This window comes from Amblyomma mixtum, chromosome 3, assembly GCF_055824585.1.
Source record: "Amblyomma mixtum isolate Tamu chromosome 3, ASM5582458v1, whole genome shotgun sequence".
NCBI lineage: Eukaryota > Metazoa > Arthropoda > Arachnida > Ixodida > Ixodidae > Amblyomma > Amblyomma mixtum.
This window is the reverse complement of record NC_143014.1, coordinates 240387584-240407383: the sequence shown is the minus strand read 5'-3', so window position 1 is coordinate 240407383 and position 19800 is coordinate 240387584. Positions and strand designations below refer to the sequence as shown.

At 46.7% G+C, this 19800-nt stretch overlaps 1 protein-coding gene across 1 annotated transcript in view; it reads right to left on the bottom strand.

Annotated features, from left to right (window-relative positions):
* Positions 1-4267: 4267 nt before the first annotated feature.
* Positions 4268-19800, bottom strand: part of LOC149354138 (la-related protein 7-like) — a 38702-nt gene continuing 23169 nt past the window's right edge. Inside the window, exons 9-10 of the mRNA XM_089583078.1 lie at positions 15101-15195; positions 4268-4538 (exon numbers count right to left, since the gene is read on the bottom strand). Of these exons, the coding sequence (XP_089439204.1) occupies positions 4473-4538; positions 15101-15195 (161 nt within the window). The 3' untranslated portion in view covers positions 4268-4472. The remainder of the gene's footprint in view (positions 4539-15100; positions 15196-19800) is intronic.

The window sequence follows — 19800 nt, the reverse complement described above, 5'->3', positions numbered from 1 at the left end:
ATTTTTAATCAAGTATGGAGTCTAAAATGATGTCATTAAGGTGCCATGAGGGCAAATTGTTATTCACTGGATGCACGTGCATAAATTAACACTGCACAAGACTGAGATGGAATCAAGGTCAGGTTGAAGCGTGAATATGTCGCTATTGCTTGGTATTGCCCAAAATTTTATGGTCATCGGCTTGTACAGGGTGTGGAACGTAATTTTAACTAAGCTTTGCGAGGGTCTTGAAACACCTTTTATAGTAGTTTTAAACCTACCGAGTATATATGGGCACTACGTGTGGAATCTCCTACTCCAAGAACGTTTTGAAGACTACCTATATCAGTGGAGCCGAAAACAACCAAAATTAGCCTTCAGCGCGTGTTGGAGGTTCTCATCTTCCTTTGTCATTCTTATGTCCCGGAGGGTAAATGGCATTGGTGTAGTATGTTGTAATCAAGAACTCTGCATTTCTCTGCTGGCCAAAGGAAATGCAGTGCTGGTGGGAATGAGCCGCAAGGGACATGTGGGTTGGAGAGTGGGCTTGTAAAAAATGTATCAGCCGTGGTCATGTGATCCAGGTGGGCAATGTTTTTGTTTAGAGTGTTAGTTCTCAGTTCGTTCTTCAGTTTCGCGCCATCGGTGTCCGCACCGCAGCGCATCTGCCTTGGGTGGCAGGTGGCAAGGTGAAGGGAGGGAAGTCCCCTCTGCTTTTAGAGAGGAGGGTGGGAGGCAACAGGTGGCGAGAGGGACACTGCGGTTGCCAGTCAGAGTTGAGGAGCGGGGAAAGTGAAGAGGGAGTACGGGGTGCCGCGCTGTGATTGATGGATTGGATTGGGAGAGCGGAGCGCCGGTGATGGTGGCTCACCTGTCGAACTTGGCAGCCAGCCAGGATGCTGCTGCAGCCGGCTGGGGCACTTTATAGAGGGCGTTTCACGTAAGACTTTACATAATTTTTAAAAATAGGCTTTTGGAGTCAGAAGAGCAGTTTTTTCGGCATAGCATTGCTAGCGGTGTAGTTCATCAGACTACAGCTAAGACACGCTAACTAGCAGGCTGCTTGGTTTATTGGGGTTTAATGTCCCAAAGCGACTCAGGCTATGAGGGACGCCGTAGTGAAGGACTCCAGAAATTTCGACCACCTGGGGTTCTTTAACGTGCACTGACATCGCACAGTACATGGGCCTCCAGAATTTCGCCTCCATCGAAATTCGACTACTGCAGCTGGGATCGAACCCGCGTCTTTCGGGTCAGCAGCCGAGCACCATAACCACTGAGCCACCGCAACTAGCAGGCTGGTTAATACTAACTTTGTAACTATTACATTTAGGCTCCTTAATTATTGAGAGGCGTGAAGCCCACTGTAAGTAATATCCATTCTTCGCTTGCTAGTATTCTAAATATATGTCTGTGCGAGAAATGCCAGTTAACAGTGCACACATTTTGCCAATATAAGTTTTCTCTGCAGTTTGGCCCATGCCATGCTTTCTCGCCAAAAATGCAGAACCTAAATTAATTGCAAAAGGCTCCGAAGTGGCAATTCAAGTTTTTCCTGAAATTTGCAGAGCGGCTACATTTTGTGTTATATACTGATGTTTCAACACATGTGCTCAAGAAAAGATTGAAAATTTGCTGGGAAACTGGTTACTAACCATATGCCTTACTAACCATAGAGGATGTCGAAGCATTGCTTGCCGACTGCAAAATCAGCAACACAAGTTGCTTGAGCGGCATGCAAGCCTTCACCTGTTTTCTCACAGTGAAGTCCTCATAGGTCACTTAGCTTTCAGACAATACCCAATTCCTTCCGATTTCTAGAGCCGAAGAAAGTTTATAAAATTCAGGTCTAACCTGATTTCTACCCAAAAACAGCCTTCCATAAGCATTTTGCCACTGCAATCAGCCGAACGTAAGTGCTGTGTGGAAAATATAGCTGCTACCCAAAACTGCATGTTAAAATGTTTGTGATCTAACCTTTGTCACCTTCACTTCAACTCGTTTTGAACCCCTGTTATGTAAAGTGACTACTCATTAATGGGTGAGAAAAACAGTACCCATGGAAGGTCTGGGCCCAGAAGAATGGCTGTCGAAATTGTGTTGAGTGTTACTCCCTGGCCTACACTGCTCCATAGGTGTGCATTCAGACAACAGCTGCAATACTGAAAGGTTTCCACAATTAATAGCATATTCAGTGGCATGACAGACCTAAGAAGAATACAGCTGCACTAAGAATGCAGATATAATAAATGGGGGTAAAAGGTATTGCAAAACCTGAAGAAATGAAACAAGTGGCACACCGAACGTTTCCTTGAAGTATAAAGGTTTTGGGCAAGCGTGGGCCCAGGCTCGATTTAGCTTTCTAGCTTTCCTCTATATTCTGTTCTCCTTTCTAGCTTTTTTCGCTGTGTTATTATTGGCATTTGAGGTTTTGTTTTCACTGGCTTTTTAGGCTGCTGTTTACATGTTATGCTTATGATGTGGTTTCTCTGTCTGCAAGGCTCTGTTAGCTTTTTGTGACGCGGCTTTCCTCAGGGCTACTATTAACAATGTATTTTACTCATTTGCTTTTTCACCAGGGGCAAGCTCCTGATGGATTTCAAAGGTCCCATCTTAGCTGTCTTGGTTTTTCATCTATTGCTTTGCACATCATCCTTGCCATGTTGATTTTCACTGTGCACACGTTTCCCTTCCATATCGTTTAAATCTGTTTCAGTCATAGGGGTGCACCACGTGCAGTGGTTCGGCATACTTGCAGGCAGCATGAATCTTTAGGGGCCGTTGTTGCAGCTCCATAGCCGCTGTGGCTGCGCGGGATGGCTTAAAGGAGTACAGATACCTAATTTTAGTGGCATGTTTCCTTCGCTACAATGATGCACAAGACACTACTACACATGACTCACCACGTGGTAATCACCTACGACCGCTAAATAAGTTAAGATCGCATCTTTCTGTCATGCTGTTTCGGTTCCAGTTTCAACAGCCACACGATGGCTGTGACGTCAAAGAGTGGTTTTATGTCGTGTGAGGCATGGAAAAATGTCGATATAATCGCTGCTTCACCCCTTCAATTCGCTACAGTGCTGAAGCCAGCCTTCATCAAGAGCTGGAATGACAACGAATGTGGAAACGGCAACTACAGTTATTTCATGCCTCACACGACCTATAACCACACTTTGACGGTAACAGTCCTCATCGGGCTGTTGAAACCAAAACCGATGCAGTACGAGAAAGAAATTCGGTTATAAATTATTTAGCGGTCGTAGGAGAATACCAGGTGGCAATCCACGTATAATGATGCCTTACGCATCATTACAAACAAGATAACATGCACCAAAAAGTTAGGTGTCTACACTCCTTTAAACACATACATTCTGTGCATGCGAACGATGGTGAGAGCCACAGCCTTGCAAATTGCAGAGAAGCATGCTGCCCTTGCTAGAAGTAAAAAAAAAGAAAAAGGAAACACAGCTGATACTTTTTTTTTTTTCCCTCCGAGGTCCTGTGAAAAATGTAACAGTGGGTATTACTGCACTTGCCTCTCTCTCCCGAGTCCTCGGCCGCCTCCTATCTCCACTTTGGGTCAATTTCTCTTCAGGGCCCGAAAAAATTGGCCCAAATGTTGCAGGACTTGTATATCCCTCAGCCTCTTCCATACTCCCCATCATGGCGACCCTAACCATTCCCTGGATGAGCCCATAGACTCAGCACAGTTCAATAGGCTCTCACTCAAAACATCCTCGTTGGGAGTCCACCCGACTCAGAGGAGGCCCTCCTCTATCACATCAATCGAAACTGGTACGAGGGCACTCTTCTTTGAGAGTGGAAACCCTCAACAGTAGTGATTTCCATACCTGGCAAACCCTCACGCTATAAAACTTATGCCCCATCATGCGCATGGGGAAGACAATGGAGAGGATGTTCTTGCGACCAATTTCAGGACCACCTTGAACCCACTGCCTTTTTCCCACACACCCAAACTGACTTCCACCCTCATGCCTCCACCCCAGTCTTATCCTACTCCTGCACAAATTCCTCAGCTCCCCCTCTCCACCCAAGTGCATGCCCTCCTCACAGTGGGCGTACGTAAGGCCTTCGACAGCATCTCCTATGACCACATACTTGGTACTGCACATACTACAATTTGTGAACAAAATACCTCTTGCAGATTACCATTCTGCACTTTTTTTGGAAAAGATGCAAGAATAATGACAACTCTAAGCACAAGAGCACCTCTCTCTGAAATGCCGGGCTTTTCACAAATGATGCAGATCACTGTAAACAAAAAAAAAGTTTTTTACATTTTATTTCATGGTTCTCATTTACAGCAATGACCAAAGGGTTTACTCGGCATCAATACCCGTACAATGCTCGAGTGTAGCCCCTAGTGAACTTTCAAGTCGTTAAAAGTGGTTTTCATTTACAGCACTGAACAAAGGAGTCTACTCGGCATCAGTACTCGTGCTTGAGTGTTGCCAGGGTGAGATGTGAACTCAGAGGTCATCAAAACGGATGTGCAGGTTCTTCTTCTCCATCATCTTCTGGGCCTTTGCCATGACCTGAGAAGAATAAATCCAAGAAAAAGCCTCAGCACAGTTGTGTTAAATCAATGCAAAAATGCGTTCGGTAACCAGCACGTGATAAAAGTGGCCAAAGGATCTGCATTCACACTCGACTATTCAAATGCCTAGCAGGATGATGAAATCTCTCCTTCAAGAATGAAAAGATGTCTCATGCAGTCACAAACCACATTACAGCAGCCTGAAACTTTTGTTAACAACCATTAACGACTACCTTTATCTAGTGCTGTGTGGGAAATGAGGTCCTTTTTCACACAAGCAATTGGCGTTTTAAAAGCAACGGGCCGGGATTCAAAACGAACGGTACAACAAGGCCTGTAGGCCACAATTACACTGTCAGATATGCAGTAATGTGAACAGGCGGCATTTGTTGTAGCAGCACCTGATTGTACCAACAATAAAGGCTGGCAGCATCAAGCAGCTGGTTCAATGCGAGGCTGCTGGCCAGTGTTCTGGCTTCTGTACAACTCTGCGCTGTGTCAGCATTTCCATGGCAGAAAAATTGCCTTTCTCCGGAACTACTCGCTCTACAGAAAGGTAGAAAATGTTTTCTGGACCAGCGGGTGCTGGAAATGCTGCCTGTCTAGCCGACACTTTGATGAGAGTGAAAATGGTATGCATTAAGGTGGCGGTCCCTCTCTGACGGTGAGCGGGAACCATTTTTGGTGATATTTGTACGTCGACTGTACCTCGCTCGTTCGCTTCATAAATATGTATGGTTCAGATATCTCCGAAAAGCTACTTTTCTCTGCTTTCAAAAGATGCATTTTGTTTAACGGTAGCTGCAAATTTGTTTCAACTGTAAAAGAAAACGCAAAGATGAAAACTGGCAGTTGAGCTCAACTTGTCTCAGGAAATGCAAAATTGTGAAAAACCTCTTGCACCTAGAGAAATATCTTTCGAGATACTTTGAGATCGGATGCTAATCAACATATTTAAGCATTTAGAAGTACGTGTATAGATTAGTTTATTAGCCACACGTTTGAAAAGCATAGAAAACAGAACAATGTAATCTGCAATAACTTTTGGGATATGCATTGCATTGCGGCGCCTTTTTGTACAATTTGAGATCGTCTAATCGCCCTTCTATTCTGAAAATTTCATCCGTCTGCCTTGTTTAGTTTAAAAGTTATTCCTGATCAAAATTAGCGTTTTTTCGAAATAGTTAAAAACGGAATGCAAAATTGTTCAGGTAACCAGCGCGTGGCAGTTTTGAGATTTTGCGTGAAGAAACTTAATACTTCGCTCTATGCGGCTAAGCATCGCCTTTACTCTACGGCTTTTGGGGAATGCGCAATGTCTAGTTGATTTTAGCTACCTTTTTTCTTCTCCTCATGAAGGACACAAGCTCCTGAAAAGTTCCGCGGCTTCTTTTTTTCTGGCGAATATACTCTTAAAATGTCGGTCTCTCATTCTTTTAATCAACTTGTAACAATTGCCAAGAACGAAGCCCACAGAATACAAACAATAATAGCAATAACGCAGCGACATGCGATAAATGTAGATAAATGTAGTAAGTAGCGCCATCTACACACATGCACGTGTACTAAATAATCACAGTTCAAAAAAATAACGAGTGTGGCGCTGCTAAACATTTACAATCAGGAGGTGTTCACGAGAGGGAACGATACCTCTACGATGTTCGCACGTTTCCCTCACTTTTGCCCTATGTAGTGTGTGTCGAACTTCCAAGCAGATTTCCGCCATATTGCTTTGCTGGATTGTTTTGTAGCGTAAAGCTAGTAAAGCCACACTACGCGGGTCAGAGCCGAGTTTTGCGCGAGTGTGCGCCGCCTGTTATGCGCAGCGCGAGAACCGCGTGACGTCACGAGAGGCGCAGGTCCGCCGGTGCGAGCTCCTCGCTGCCGGCGCCGCCGGCGTGCGCTCCTCTCCGACGCGTGACCTCGTGTTTACGACAGTTGCGCCGCGCGCTACTGCGCATGCGTGCATGCATTCCTGAATGCATGCACGCATGCGACGCCCTGAATGCATGCATGAATGCATGCATTCAGGGCGTCGTATCATTTTTCGAGGGCAGCTTTGGCATTGCTAAAGCGACAGGAAAGGGAAAGAGACAGGCTTTCGCTTCGTGCTGCCGGTTGTTAGTTGTTCCGGCTAGCGCTGTGGAGGGGAAGTTGGCGAGCGCTCGATTCGCCTGCACTCACTGCACCAGTTCGGCAAAGTTCTGCGGCAGCGGCGGTGCGGCGGGTGTGTACCGCTAGTTCCGGCACTTTGTGCGCAGTTTGGCACTGTCTGCTTCCAAAACGGATGGTCGAGTGCAAGCCTGGTCGTCGCTAGCCTTTGAGATGCCAGTGAATTGCAGCCAGCTGTTTACAGCCTACATCAGCGGCTGCCAACATCTCGTATCTCATGAAGAAATGTTCAAACAGCACATCACAATAACATGTTGCCATGAACCAGCCTCGATCCGTTTCTTTGGAGAACTCGAGCAGCGTTCTAGCTTGTCGACGAGTGAAAGTTACTTGAGTCTCCGCCGTTTATCACAACCCGCAAACCATCATCTGCTTCCATGGCGGCTGCAGCTGCACTATTTCAGCACTAACCATGGAGCAGGTGCAGTTTTCCTGAACTAGACTCGCACTTCTTTCAAACGAATGCCGTGGTTCAGAGGGCGCCATGACCACCGCTGAAATGAATCCATGTGGTATATAAGTCAGGTACAACTCAAGAACGAAGAAGCACATGCCCATCAAAGGAGACCGCCCAGCCAAGCGCGTCGACCGAACAGTTTTCTGTTCGGTCACCACAGGTGCGCCGCGACAGCAGTGGAGACTGAAGCTGCCACGACCGTCTGTTGCCGAATATGACCCCACCTGTAGCATTCAGCGCTTTTGCGAAAAAGACGCTCTCGCGCGGATCTATGCGAAAGGTGAGCAGCCCAGCCCTCTCCCCCCCCTCCCCCTTTAGTGGCCAGTGCAGCTGAGACAATTAACGGGGGCACCACACCTACTAGTACCTTCGCCTTTCTCCCTGTCTTTTCCCCTGCTCCTGCTCAGGTGCTCCTAGAGATGATGGCGGATGCCGGGGCAGCAAAATCTCTTCCTTTCTTTTTGCGTTATTATTCTTTTAGCCTTATCCCGAACAAAGGACATCCACGTTGGCGACACGGGGACAAAGCGCCGACTCCTTCGTTCTCTTTCGCAGACTTGGCTGCATGCACAGCCACACAAATCGACGTGATTGGCTGGAGAGCTCCGTCTGAGTTGCGTGTGCCGCTTCGTTCTTTTGTTGTAACCGACTATAGTGCTGAGAAGTCCCCTTTTCGGGAACTGGCACAAAGGACCGCCCCCTCCCCTTGCTGCGCGCCCCTCCTGCAGGCGGGGTAGACTAGCGCCGCAGGAAAAGGAATTCTCGGAAAATGATTACAAGCACGTTATAAGCGGTGTTTACATGACGGGTTGAGTGGAGGATTTGAGCTGAAAACCGGTTACTGGGTTCATGTAAACGAGTCGGATCCGGGAGTCGAGGGAGCGAGTCCAGTCAACTCCGCTGCAGGGGGTGGTTTGACTCACTCGACCCCAACAGCAGACAGCACGTAAACCGGTCTGAGTAGGGTTAGTGGAAGGAGGGTGATAAATGCGAACCTGTTATTCGCTTGCGCCGTAGCGCCTGCGAGGCAGCCGTGCATGCCGCAATCTTCCCGGCTGCCACTGCCCTTTCCCGCTGCGCCGTTCGACGCTTGGTGCCGCTGCTGTTGAACCGGTCGCGACTCGCTAAAATCGAGTTCATGTAAACATGCAGTCAAGTTGGGCTGACCTTGCTCAACTCGATCTCCTGGCTCGACCCGCCGAAGTCGGGTTCATGTAAACGAGGCTATAGTTTCCTGACAATAGACGGTGTGAAAATAGCAGCTGTTCCTACAGTTTCCAGGTACGCGCGCGTGGACACGCACGCATACACACACACATACGCGGGCGCACTTTTTCAATCTTTGACCCAACCAAATCGAGGCAAATCGACGCAAGGTTAGAAAGATATACATTTCAACACGCGATGGAAAATTCTGGAGGGAATAAGCAACCTAATGATGCAAACTGGATACAAGAAAGACGTACGTCTAAAATGAATAAGAGCACGCAGTTGAGGGTCCAAACGAGAGAGGGGAGGGGGTCGCCCTAAGTGCCTACAGAACTATCGCTTTGTAGCCGACCCCCTTTTTTTTTGGCAGCATTCCTGTACACCTCCCCCCCACCCTCCCCTTTCTTCGTACAATGTTTAGTCTGAGTCCGCCTCGTGAATGGTGTGCATCTGTACTGCATTTTTGTGAACCTTGGCAAAATTCTGTCTAAGTTGATCGGAATTGGTTGCAAGGTGCCGCCGCATGTACGACGAATATTTTCTTCTGAGGTGAACACATTCCGACACCCTGCGGTGCTAACCCTCTCAATAGCAATTCACGTCTCTTGCGCAATGTCGATTCATCTCAAGGGTAAACAGAAATTGACAATTGCCCACTTCTCTCTGCCTTTTTCTTTACCAACCATAGTTTATAAGGTTGGACAGGCATACGCTGAGCGTTGACTAAATTGTATAGCTGTCTTTGTTATAGTTTTCTTATCATAGATGCAATATCATTTGATAAAAAAATATATTTTTTTTCAGCGCTATAGTTAGCAGGTTACACTCTAGACCAGGAGTGTTCCGACTACTACTAATATTACTATGCATCAACAGTGACGAAGTTATAGTTTTCTTATCATAGATGCAATATCATTTGATAAAAAAATATATTTTTTTTCAGCGCTATAGTTAGCAGGTTACACTCTAGACCAGGAGTGTTCCGACTACTACTAATATTACTATGCATCAACAGTGACGAAGTGATTGAACGCGCAAAAGACGAGGGCAGAAGGAAGGACACAAGAAAGGCACCGATTTCAACTATAAGGTTCATTGAAAAAAAAAACGCTAGAAATATATACATGGGACATAAACATAATTAATTTTTTTTATTTCACACCTTCCTTATTTTTGGCGTCCGCTTCCTCTTTTCGCTTACTTACTAATTTGCTCTGTGCAATTATGTCGACAGTTATCACTAACTCTCCCAAGTTTCCACTGTGTCGACGTTGTGCCTTTTGCGATGCGGGCTGGGCAGCATTATTTTTTTCTTTTTCTTTGCTCCCACTAATATATGTCACGACATTGAAAACAGGAAAGTCTGTAGTCGCGTAAAACTCAAGAACGAAATGGCACATTCCCTCAAAGGAAGCCCTCCAGATAGTAACATCGACGGTACAGCTTTCTGCGGCTATTTAGCCAAGGCTAAACAAGAGAGAGAAGGAAACGGTCCTCTGTTCCCGTGCTGCCATCCTTATCCCAAACAAGGATCACCTCACCTCTGACGCCGTTTGGACAAAGACGGTACCCTCTTTGCCCCGGCTCGCCCCACTCTCTTTGGCTTTGGCAAGGGACAGGCAGAGAAAGAAGCATGCGGAACCACCCCAGCCAACACCTCCCCCCACGCACGACGAGGACTAGCAGCCGGGCTTGCCATGGTTCGTTTGTAATCCTCTGAAGGCAGGCGCAGCAACAAAAGAACCCTCACGCAGCACAGGTGCACGGGTCAAGAAAGGACCGGACACGTATCTCAACATCTCAACCAAAACCAGTCTCGGGTCGCTGGGGGCAAGACGGGTAGACACTTTCTCAGTGATGGATCAGTGTCGTAGCCTGGTGGCAGAATATGAACTACTCGCAAGATGGCGGCAGTGGAACCGCCACCTTAACTGGTAAGCACACTGTGAGCCACGACAGATTAGGTCGGTATATATAATATTTACAACGGCAGCAGAGACGGGGATTCATAGCGGCTCATTTGAACTGCAACTGTGTTTTAAACAGACCAATATGCTCACTCTAATGGCTTTATAACCCTTAACGAGACATGGGAAATGCATTTCCCACCAACCTTATGCCACTACAGAGACAGCAGGAAGCTCGCTTCCCACCAATGAAGTGTATTGACATCTCTCAAGAAGCATTCCAAACTAGAAATAAAATGCTGCAGGGCTAAATGGGCATTTCATATGCCAAGACATCTGCGTATTAATACCAGCATTTCGGCGGCACTGCAGAAAGTCTTTATCTTGCTCTTGCAGAGCCTGAAAATGTGCTTGACAATTTTGAAACTGCTTGTTTGATAAAGAAGAGAAAGCTGGGCAAGTTGGTTATGATCCATTATACAACAGCACAGAAGACAAAGCACAAAACGAAGAAAGAGCAGCACTTGTGTAGTCTTTTCTTCATTTTGTGCATTGTCTCCTGCGCTGTTGTAAATTGTTTGATAAGCTTATTAAGGACTTTCTAGACCATATCATACCAAAAAATAGATTTCAGAAATTTTTGCTGCCCCTGCAAGATGACTTTAGTGTTGATTGGTACTTTAATCAGCATTATAGGAAGTGTGAATCGCTGGCTTTCTTCCCCCAGTGTTTCTTCAGTTTAGCAACTCTGGCAAACTAGGCTTCAATGTTCTCCAACATGTCTTGTTAAAGGTTAACCTTCACCCACACGCCTGCTGGGACATGGAAGTCGTACCCCCCCCCCCCCCCCCCCCCCCAAAAAAAAAATTAGAACATTCTTTTTCAATAATAATAATAAATTCCTCATTTCTCATGGAAGATCATTCAAAAATTACATCTAAATGAGCTAGCAGGCTCATTTTCCACTGCAAAAAGAAGTTTTCCATGAGAAGGTTAAAAGGATAATTGACATTGACAATGGACGTGTTAGGCAAGGTTGTATACACTATCCAACAAATTTGTATAAAATGCGAAATTTCCTTCCCGCTGCACGCTTGCCATGCTCGAGAGCAAAACCCCAACCATGTACGAGGGGGTACCCAAAAGAAACCGGACTAATTTTTTGGTGGGCAGCGCTTTCGTAGTACCGTGTTTTGCCGCTAGGAGCGCAGAGAGTGAACATTCCAGAGTCAGTCTGCCGAGTGGCACCGCTGAAGGTCAGACGTACTAGTGTCGTCTGCGTTTACAGTGATAACTGTTTTCTGTAAGTGTCGTTTTTTCAATGGCCGGTTTTTGTGAACAGCATGCAGCGGTGAAATTCTGCTTTCTGCTCGGAAAAAATGGAACAGAAACTTTTGAAATGTTAAAAACAGCGTACAAGGATGATGCTATGGGGAAAAGTCAGGTGTTTGAGTGGTTTTCCCGTTTCAAAAATGGTGAAATGTCAATTGATGATCAACCTCGTTCTGGTCGTCCTTCCACGGCCCGAACACAAGAAAATGTTTAAAAAATTCGTACAATCATCAACGAAGATCGAAGACGGACGATTGAAGAAATTGTGGAGCTGTCGGGAGTGACTTGGAGTTCAGTGCAGCGAATTTTGACAGAAGATTTGGGAATGAAAAAGGTGGCTGCCAAATTCGTGCCACGACTGCTGACTCCTGAACAAAAACAAGGTCGTGTGGAAGCATGTTGTGCTTTGAAAGAAGAGTCCCGAAATGATCCAAACTTTTTTTTCAAAAATTATCGCAGGTGATGAAACTTGGTGCTTTGCTTACAATCCTGAATCAAAGCAACAATCAAGCCACTGGAAAACTCCCAGTTTGCCTCGCCCCAAGAAAGCTCGTCAGGTGAAATCAAACCTCAAAACAATGCTGGTTTGTTTTTTTGACGTGAGAGGAGTCGTCCATTCAGAGTTTGTTCCGCAGGGTCAGACAGTTAGCCAGGCTTTCCACTTGGATGTTTTGAAAAGATTGGGCAACAGTGTGCGGCGGAAGCGGCCTGATTTGTGGCAGTCGGGCGACTGGTTTCTCCACCATGGCAATGCCCCTTCTCACACAGCCTTCTCTGTACGACAATATTTGACCAAAAGTGGTATGACCCCTGTTCCTCACCCCCCATACTCACCCGACCTTGCCCCGTGTGATTTTTTTTTGTTCCCCAGAATTAAAAAACACATGAAAGGAAAGCGTTTTGCTGATGTTGCAGAGGTAAAGAAAAAAACGACGGAGGCGCTGTCAAGCATCGCAAAAGATGAATTTAAAAAATGTTTTGAAAAGTGGAATGAAAGATTAGACAAGTGTATTAGTGCAAGTGGAGAGTACTTTGAGGGAGATTGAAGCCCTGTACTTAAAATGTGAATAAATCGGTTTAACCCTTTCACTGTCACGGACGTACCGGTACGTTTTCGCGCTTCCCCCCCACAGTGTCACTGACGTACCGGTACGTTCTCTATCGTGCGTTCAAAATTTCGCGCTTGAGCGCAAAGCTGACGCTCTTGGACTAGCTGTGCCATCTGTTGAATCTTTCTACAAGTTCGTATTTTCGCCCCTTACTGTTTTGGTACATGTATAGAAGAGTACGGAGCGACTGCCATCCCACCCCTCCCTCTTTGCTGAGTGGCGCGGTCGCTCCGCGTTCGCCGGATCATGACCCGTGCGTGTGGTTATGGGTCCAAGGGTTGTTCTGCCATCTGCCGCTGTTTTGCAGGTTTTTATTTTTCTTCTGTCGGCGTGTGAGCTACGGCGCTTCAAGTTCAAGGGTGCGCGCTGTTGCCACTCCCAGAGTCAAAGAGACTGACACATGACTCGGTCGCTGCTTTCGCTCTCTCGTCGCACCCTGGCTTGCGGCTGGCAGCAGCAAAAGCAAAGCCCCTCAACTTTGTTTTAGCCTTTTTCCATCTCCCTCTCTCATCTTTATTACACAGCGTCCCATTTCTCTCCGTTTTGCGGGCCACTGAAAGCACACCCCCGGTGCGCGCGGTTACTTTCGGATATGGCTGACCGCGCGGGACCTTCCTCTGCGCATTGGAGCGGTGGCTCTTCAGATTCTAAATACGAGCCGAGCTCGGATTCGGAGTCTGACAGCGTCTCATCCGAGGAAGAGGCGAGTTCCGCATTGTCAGATTCTGACGTTGAAACGGCGGGACCATCATCCCGGAAGTGTGCGACACTGGGGGTGCGACACGGGCAGAAACACCCGACAGCGAAAGGGTTAAAAAAAATAATTCCGATTTCTTTTGGGTACCCCCTCGTAGCTATTAAGGTGCTTGCCCATCGCGCTAGAAGTGCAACGCTCAGCGGCAGCACACGAAAGCCACAACAATGATGAACTAACACACTAAAACACTACCGAAACTCCCATGCCTTTGACAGCCACAAAAAGCTGGAGCTGGCGATACTGATGCTAATATCATAGAGAAAGAAATTTATAAAAAGCGGACATTCAGTGAAATCTGGCCCCAGGAACTGCATAAGGGATTAGTTGGTACCCCCTCTCTAAGTGGCGCCACCAGTGTTTTGCGAGAACACAAGTTTTTTTATGGTCCCCAACAGTGTACAACTCCATTCGAGTGATATTTGTTGATAGTGAAGTAAAATATGTAAAATGCACAGTTGGCCGTGGAATGGGACTTACAGCTTTTGGGGTGCAGAGAATAACGTTGGGGAACGGAGGAATGCTTGTAAATCATTGGGAGCTATCTTGCACAAATGTTCCGCATACGAGGTTTGTAAAAGCATGTTTTCCTAGATCGTAATTTCGCCGCTTTCACATGTTTAGCCTGTTTGCACAGTTTTTATGTAGGTTTATCAGAATGACACCTGCTTGTAATTTACATTGTTCACCTGACGGTGCACGGTGGTAGCGACAACCACTGCTGTGAGCCGTGTTGCTGTAACAATGGACGCACAAGAAGCGTGGAATGAGCTTAGCAATGTGCCAAATAGCGACGGCTACTGTACTGATTTTGGGTTTATAAACATCAAAATAAGTGTTCATTTCACAAAGCACCTAGTGTCTTCTGGATTGGCACTGTTTGATGAAGGCCGTGGTGCAGCTGCGTTGGTGGCCAGTCAAGAGCACCCGGAATGCAATTTTTCATCAGGACCGAAAGTAAATAGAAAGCAATAGGAGACCATACTGAACACAAATATAGCGACATGAGGGCACGGCAGGCCGCAGCGCATACTAACATTCAAAATGCACATGTCTGAAACAGAAACCGGAAATCGCTCACGCAGTCGCTTGGTGCGTTACAGTTATTGGGCCGCTGGGCCCTATGGGAGTGTCTGCTCTTTATGAATCCCTTTCTCTATGCCGATGTGGATAGCAGGAGCTCGCGGCGCAGGAAAAAATTGACGATGACCAGCGGCCTCGGGCACCATCTGTGGACGGCACCAGGAAGCTCCTGTGCGCATGTGTGGCCTCCGTGATCAAGCGTGATCGGGAACTGATCGCAGAGGCCACGACGTGTGCATTTCGAAGGCTATTCCTGTGTGGGTTGAGAAAAGTTTGGGTCCGGGTGCGGCCCTTACACGGATCTTTTTTGTAATATTTCCTTCAGGAAAAGAGGGCGTGGCCCTTACATGTTTATACGGTAATACCTTGCATATTATTCTGGTCACCTTGGCTTCAATGTGCCAGCTTCTCCAGTGGGCCAAGCTACCAGCCAAGCCAGCACGATGGCAGCCAACACAGATACCAGAATGCACACTAGCAAGCAAGGTGCCCGAGCTCCTTCACATCTGGCTCTGTGCTGCACTAGTGTGGCCTCACCTTTTCGACACCTCGTTTCTTCTGCCTAGTCTTCTGGCTGCGGCGTGTATCCCGGTCCAGGTTGATCTTGTCCCAGTACGACTTTTCCTCATCTCCTGCAAGTGAATTGGGTGTCATTACACACCTACCTTCACAAAACCTATTGAGTGCAGAAAAAATACCTTACTTGCCAAGCAATATTTCCTTCCGCTACAAAACTCGCATGCCAACAGTTTGGCAAGCTGTAAATAGGCTCAGCTGTTTGTAGTAGCAAATTATGTTTCCAAAAAGCAGTTTGCATATATAAATCGGGTTTAACCTGATTTTATAAAACTTAATACATCCGGGAGCAGGAATCAGAAAAAAGTGGCTTGTATCTGAAAACTAACAGCCCTACTTGTACAGCACAAGACGTCCACACAGTATTTCCTTCTTAAGAGTTGTTAGACCACCACAATATATGATGCAAATAATTGCTTTAAATATCACCTCGGTTTCAGCTGTAGGAGTGTTCACTAAGCACATACATTCTCCAAGGCAGACAATGAAGTTGCATGTGTTACATTGAGAAAATGACGGACTCCTGTTCCTCAATCACAGCCTGCCACCACAGCCGGCAACGTGTTGCCACATAAGTTATGCGCTTCTACACTCACCTAACCACAGACCATGCTATGTGCCAATTAGAGCGAAACCTTGTTAATTTGCCCCCGTTCATTCGGAAGTTCGAATAATTCGGACTTCCGACGTGGTCCCGGCCAACAGCCATGTAAGTCTATCGCATCAGCTGCTCACTAATATGGGTGCAGCTACACTCACACCAGTTACTTTGGACAGGCTCCCGACAAGAGGCCGTGTCACGGTATGAATGGCACAGCGAGCGATTGTCAAAATATCTTGCATCATGTCAAATCTCAGGTCAGAGAGAGAGTAGCAGGCATGACCAAGTTCAGAGAATCTAGATGGCAAAAAATTGAGCGGCCACAAAGTTCGGCTTTATTTTTCTTGATTTCATTCCAGACCGCGATGATGGAGGCCCGGCTGTGCATCAGCCAGCCAGCCGAGTAGCTTTGAGCAGTTTTGGACAGCAATTGGCACGCTGCTGATTTTTTTCATTTTCTCACCAGAAGGCATCTCGCCTTTCTGGCTTAACACGTTTCTCTCTTTACCGTAAACGTGGTTGTTCCCGTACATCAAAACTGCACGATCATCATGTGCTGTTTGCAGTTTGTGTGGTGGAGCCTCTTTACATACGACAACACCATCTGCGAGGAAGCTAAATTGCTGCCACGCCACATCATGGTGAATGCCGTGGAGACCCTACCATTTTGGGGCAGTTCTACATGCAGTTCTACATATCTCTTCTATCTGTGTCCCTGTCTTTGCGCTATTTTAAAGAATTGTGGACCACCAACTAGCCCACATGTCTACACTTGTAAGTTCAACATGAATATTCCCGACAGTGTGCACACAGTAAAGATGTAAATCATTTGACGAAACTGCAAAACATGGTCGTTGCTGCACAGTTCTCCTCTTAAAAGCAGACAACCACCACCAGAGTTTTCGCCAAATAAATTTACTATGATTTGAATAGTTTCTAGCAGTTGTTGTGGGCCATTCGTTAATTCGAACCTTTGGATAATTTGGACATTTTCCCAGGTCCCTTGAAGTAGAGCACTGCACGGGCCTCAATCTGAGGCCCGAGCCCGGCCCGGGCCCGAGACCTGGAGCCCGAGCCCGGCCCAGGCCCGCGGCTTCAAGCCCGGGCCCGGCCCAGGCCCGCTGAATTATCGCTCTAGCGAGCCCGGCCCGGCCCGTGAATCCCGCAGTGAAGCCCAGCCCGGGCCCGGCCCGGCCCGTTTCACAGTAACGCTTGAGGCATACTGCTCACTCTGAGCAAGTAGACCGCTACTAGACCGATAATAAACTGGCCGACAATGGTTCGGAAACCGCAGTTTGGCTTGCAGAAAGTTGGCTCTTTTTAACCCAGAAGGAATTGATTAAGAGTAGTGTTCGCAGGCCCTCTTTTGGACAGTGATCTCGTGTAGGTGCGCAAAGATGAACTCGGAAGTTCCGAGAGCCAAATAAAAAGGGCTGCATACGCGCATAATAGACTACTTTGCATTCCCCCATGATTTTAATCACTTATATTTTGCCGCCCGCGAAGTATAAACATTAAAGCTGCCTAGCAAGCAGTAGTATGACATTTTTTTAGTGAACGCGATCTCACAGGTTGGACTCATAGCCGAACTGGTCGCCTTTCAGCAGAACCGAAAACCTATGAAAGGCTTGAGTATTTCACGATGTGTGTTTTGAAGGCTGTAAGCGTCCTAAACTAATATGTCCTTCCCGAATGCATTTCTAATAGCGTATAGGTATGTTTTGGGATGACGAACGATCAAAGGCCAATTAAGAGCGGCTGAATTTTACTCTTACTGGTGGAGCAGAAGATAATGCCCAAACCATACGTGATAACTTACAGGGCAAAACACTTGTCATGTCAACCAGGCTGAAGAAGCGAGGAGGGATAGATGTGGTTATGAGATGAGATTTACAAACTCTCGAGACCTTTTTTGGCTATTTCATTAACAAAACGTTCCGGTCAGCTGATCAAAAAGAAAACTAAATGCGCTTTAGCTTACGAATCTTCTCACATGAGAAAAATATAGCTATGAAATAAAAGCTATGTTTTTGGGGCTTAAGGGCCCAAGGGGAGTCAAGCTGTGAGAGACACCGAAGCAGAGGGCTCCGGATCATTTCGACCACCTGGGTTTCTTCAACGAGCATTGATACTACAAAGTACATGGCTGTCATGCTTGGCGCCTAAATAGAAATGCGGCCGCCGAGGCTAGGAGAAAACCCTGGTACCCTGGCTCAGTAATCAAGCGCCTTGACCACTAAGCCACCACAGCGTGGAAATAAGGAAATAAATAAGTCAATGAATAAAGCTTGGTTTTTTTCTCACCGTGTACTATAACCCATAGCTCATCCGTATCACTGCTCCAATGCCACAGTTGTGTACTTCACTCTGCAATAGTGGCTGAATAGTCGGACACCAGCCGTTTCTATACGGACCCAAGCCTGGCTAGGGTCTGCAGCGTCCGCAGCTTTAAGCCCGAGCCCGGCCCGGGCCCGCAACTTCAGGCCCGGGCCCGGCCCAGGCCCGGCAAAACAGATCATGTCCCGGCCCGGCCCGGGCTTTCGGGCCAGCCCGAGCCCGTGCAGTGCACTACCTTGAAGTCTAAATCAACAAGGCTTTAACGTATAGTGAAATTTACTCCTGCAAGAGCAAAAGATGTGCCCACAGACCGTGAGCAAGTGAAATGCCACGCACAAATTTCTCAAACACTAGCTCAGATTTAAGATGTCCTGAACGTCCTAAATGCTTCTAGCTTAATATCACTAACAGTAGTGACTGACCTTAATTAGTCTGCTGCTAAGACAAAAATAGAAGGAGGGGGGGGGGCAACACCATGTCTGCAACCTGCTTAATTTAGTTTTTGAATATTCCAAGTTAGCAATATAAGGTAGTCAAATACGATTCAACATCTGACTTTTCCCAGTACTGCTCAGCACTGTTTGACTTGAGCTGGTATCTCACAATTTGCATACCCTTAAATAAAGGTGAACCGAAGTGTATACTTGCAATTAAATTGTTGCGAACAACCTTTTTCCTCCAAATTTTCTACCACTCCACAAGTTGTTAAAGGGATACTGAACAAAAAATCTGAAAATACTGAGAAAGCACCACATTTGCATTCTTATGATGCAATTACCCTAGTATATGTATACGGTAATCATTTCCGTTGGTTTTTGGCAGATGGCTGTTTTGCTGACTTTTTGCGAGCAGCCGCTGGACCGTACTAGGCACGCTCTGGGCTACGAGCTGACGGAAATGGAGTCATGCCTGCCCTAGCAGTGCCGCAGACAAGCTGGCTGGCAGTGCACAGAGCGACAAGCATTGATGAATACAAAGTAGAAGAGAAAGTGACAGCATGAGCAGCACAGATTACGACTCCAACTCTGAAGAGCGACCACCTAACCAAGTGTGCACGATAAAGGTGCACACTCATTGGCAATCCATCGCAGTTTCCCTACAGGATGCTAAGAGAGCCAGGACCAGAAATGTGGTGTTTATGCTGGCCTTGCATGAATGCATGGTGACTCTGAAAGATAAAACAGTGCTTTCAGTGCGCTATCATACGTGGAAGCCATACGTGTGGGTGGGGCGAAACTTTGCAAGCTCATTCCTGCCCTGGACAAGAAAGCGCTCACTCCTCTGGTGGACACGAGACGACGCTACCGGTAAACTATCTCCGAAATGTTACTTTTTTGGTCCGCTGTTGCTGCGAGGAGATTTCTGATTAATTCTGACTGAATCAGGCAAGCAGTCACCCAAAGTATATAACCATAAGATGAAGGCAGAGAATATTTAAGCGCGGACCCGAGGAAGCCAAATAAAACAAACTGCAATGAAGCAAAAGCACATCAAATGTGTCCTTTCGTGCGCTCTGTTGATGCTACATCCCATATTGTCGAAGCTTTCACAGGCTAGGTGTGGCAGTTTGAGAAATGTTTATTATAACTATAGTAATTGCTTTCCGCTCATTTCTATTTAAAAAGAGTGTTGCTTTGATCATTATTTGAGCCATGGCTATCACTAGGACCAGAAGCATTTTTTCTAGTGGTAGTATTTCCAAACCATCAGAAGAACTCTTACA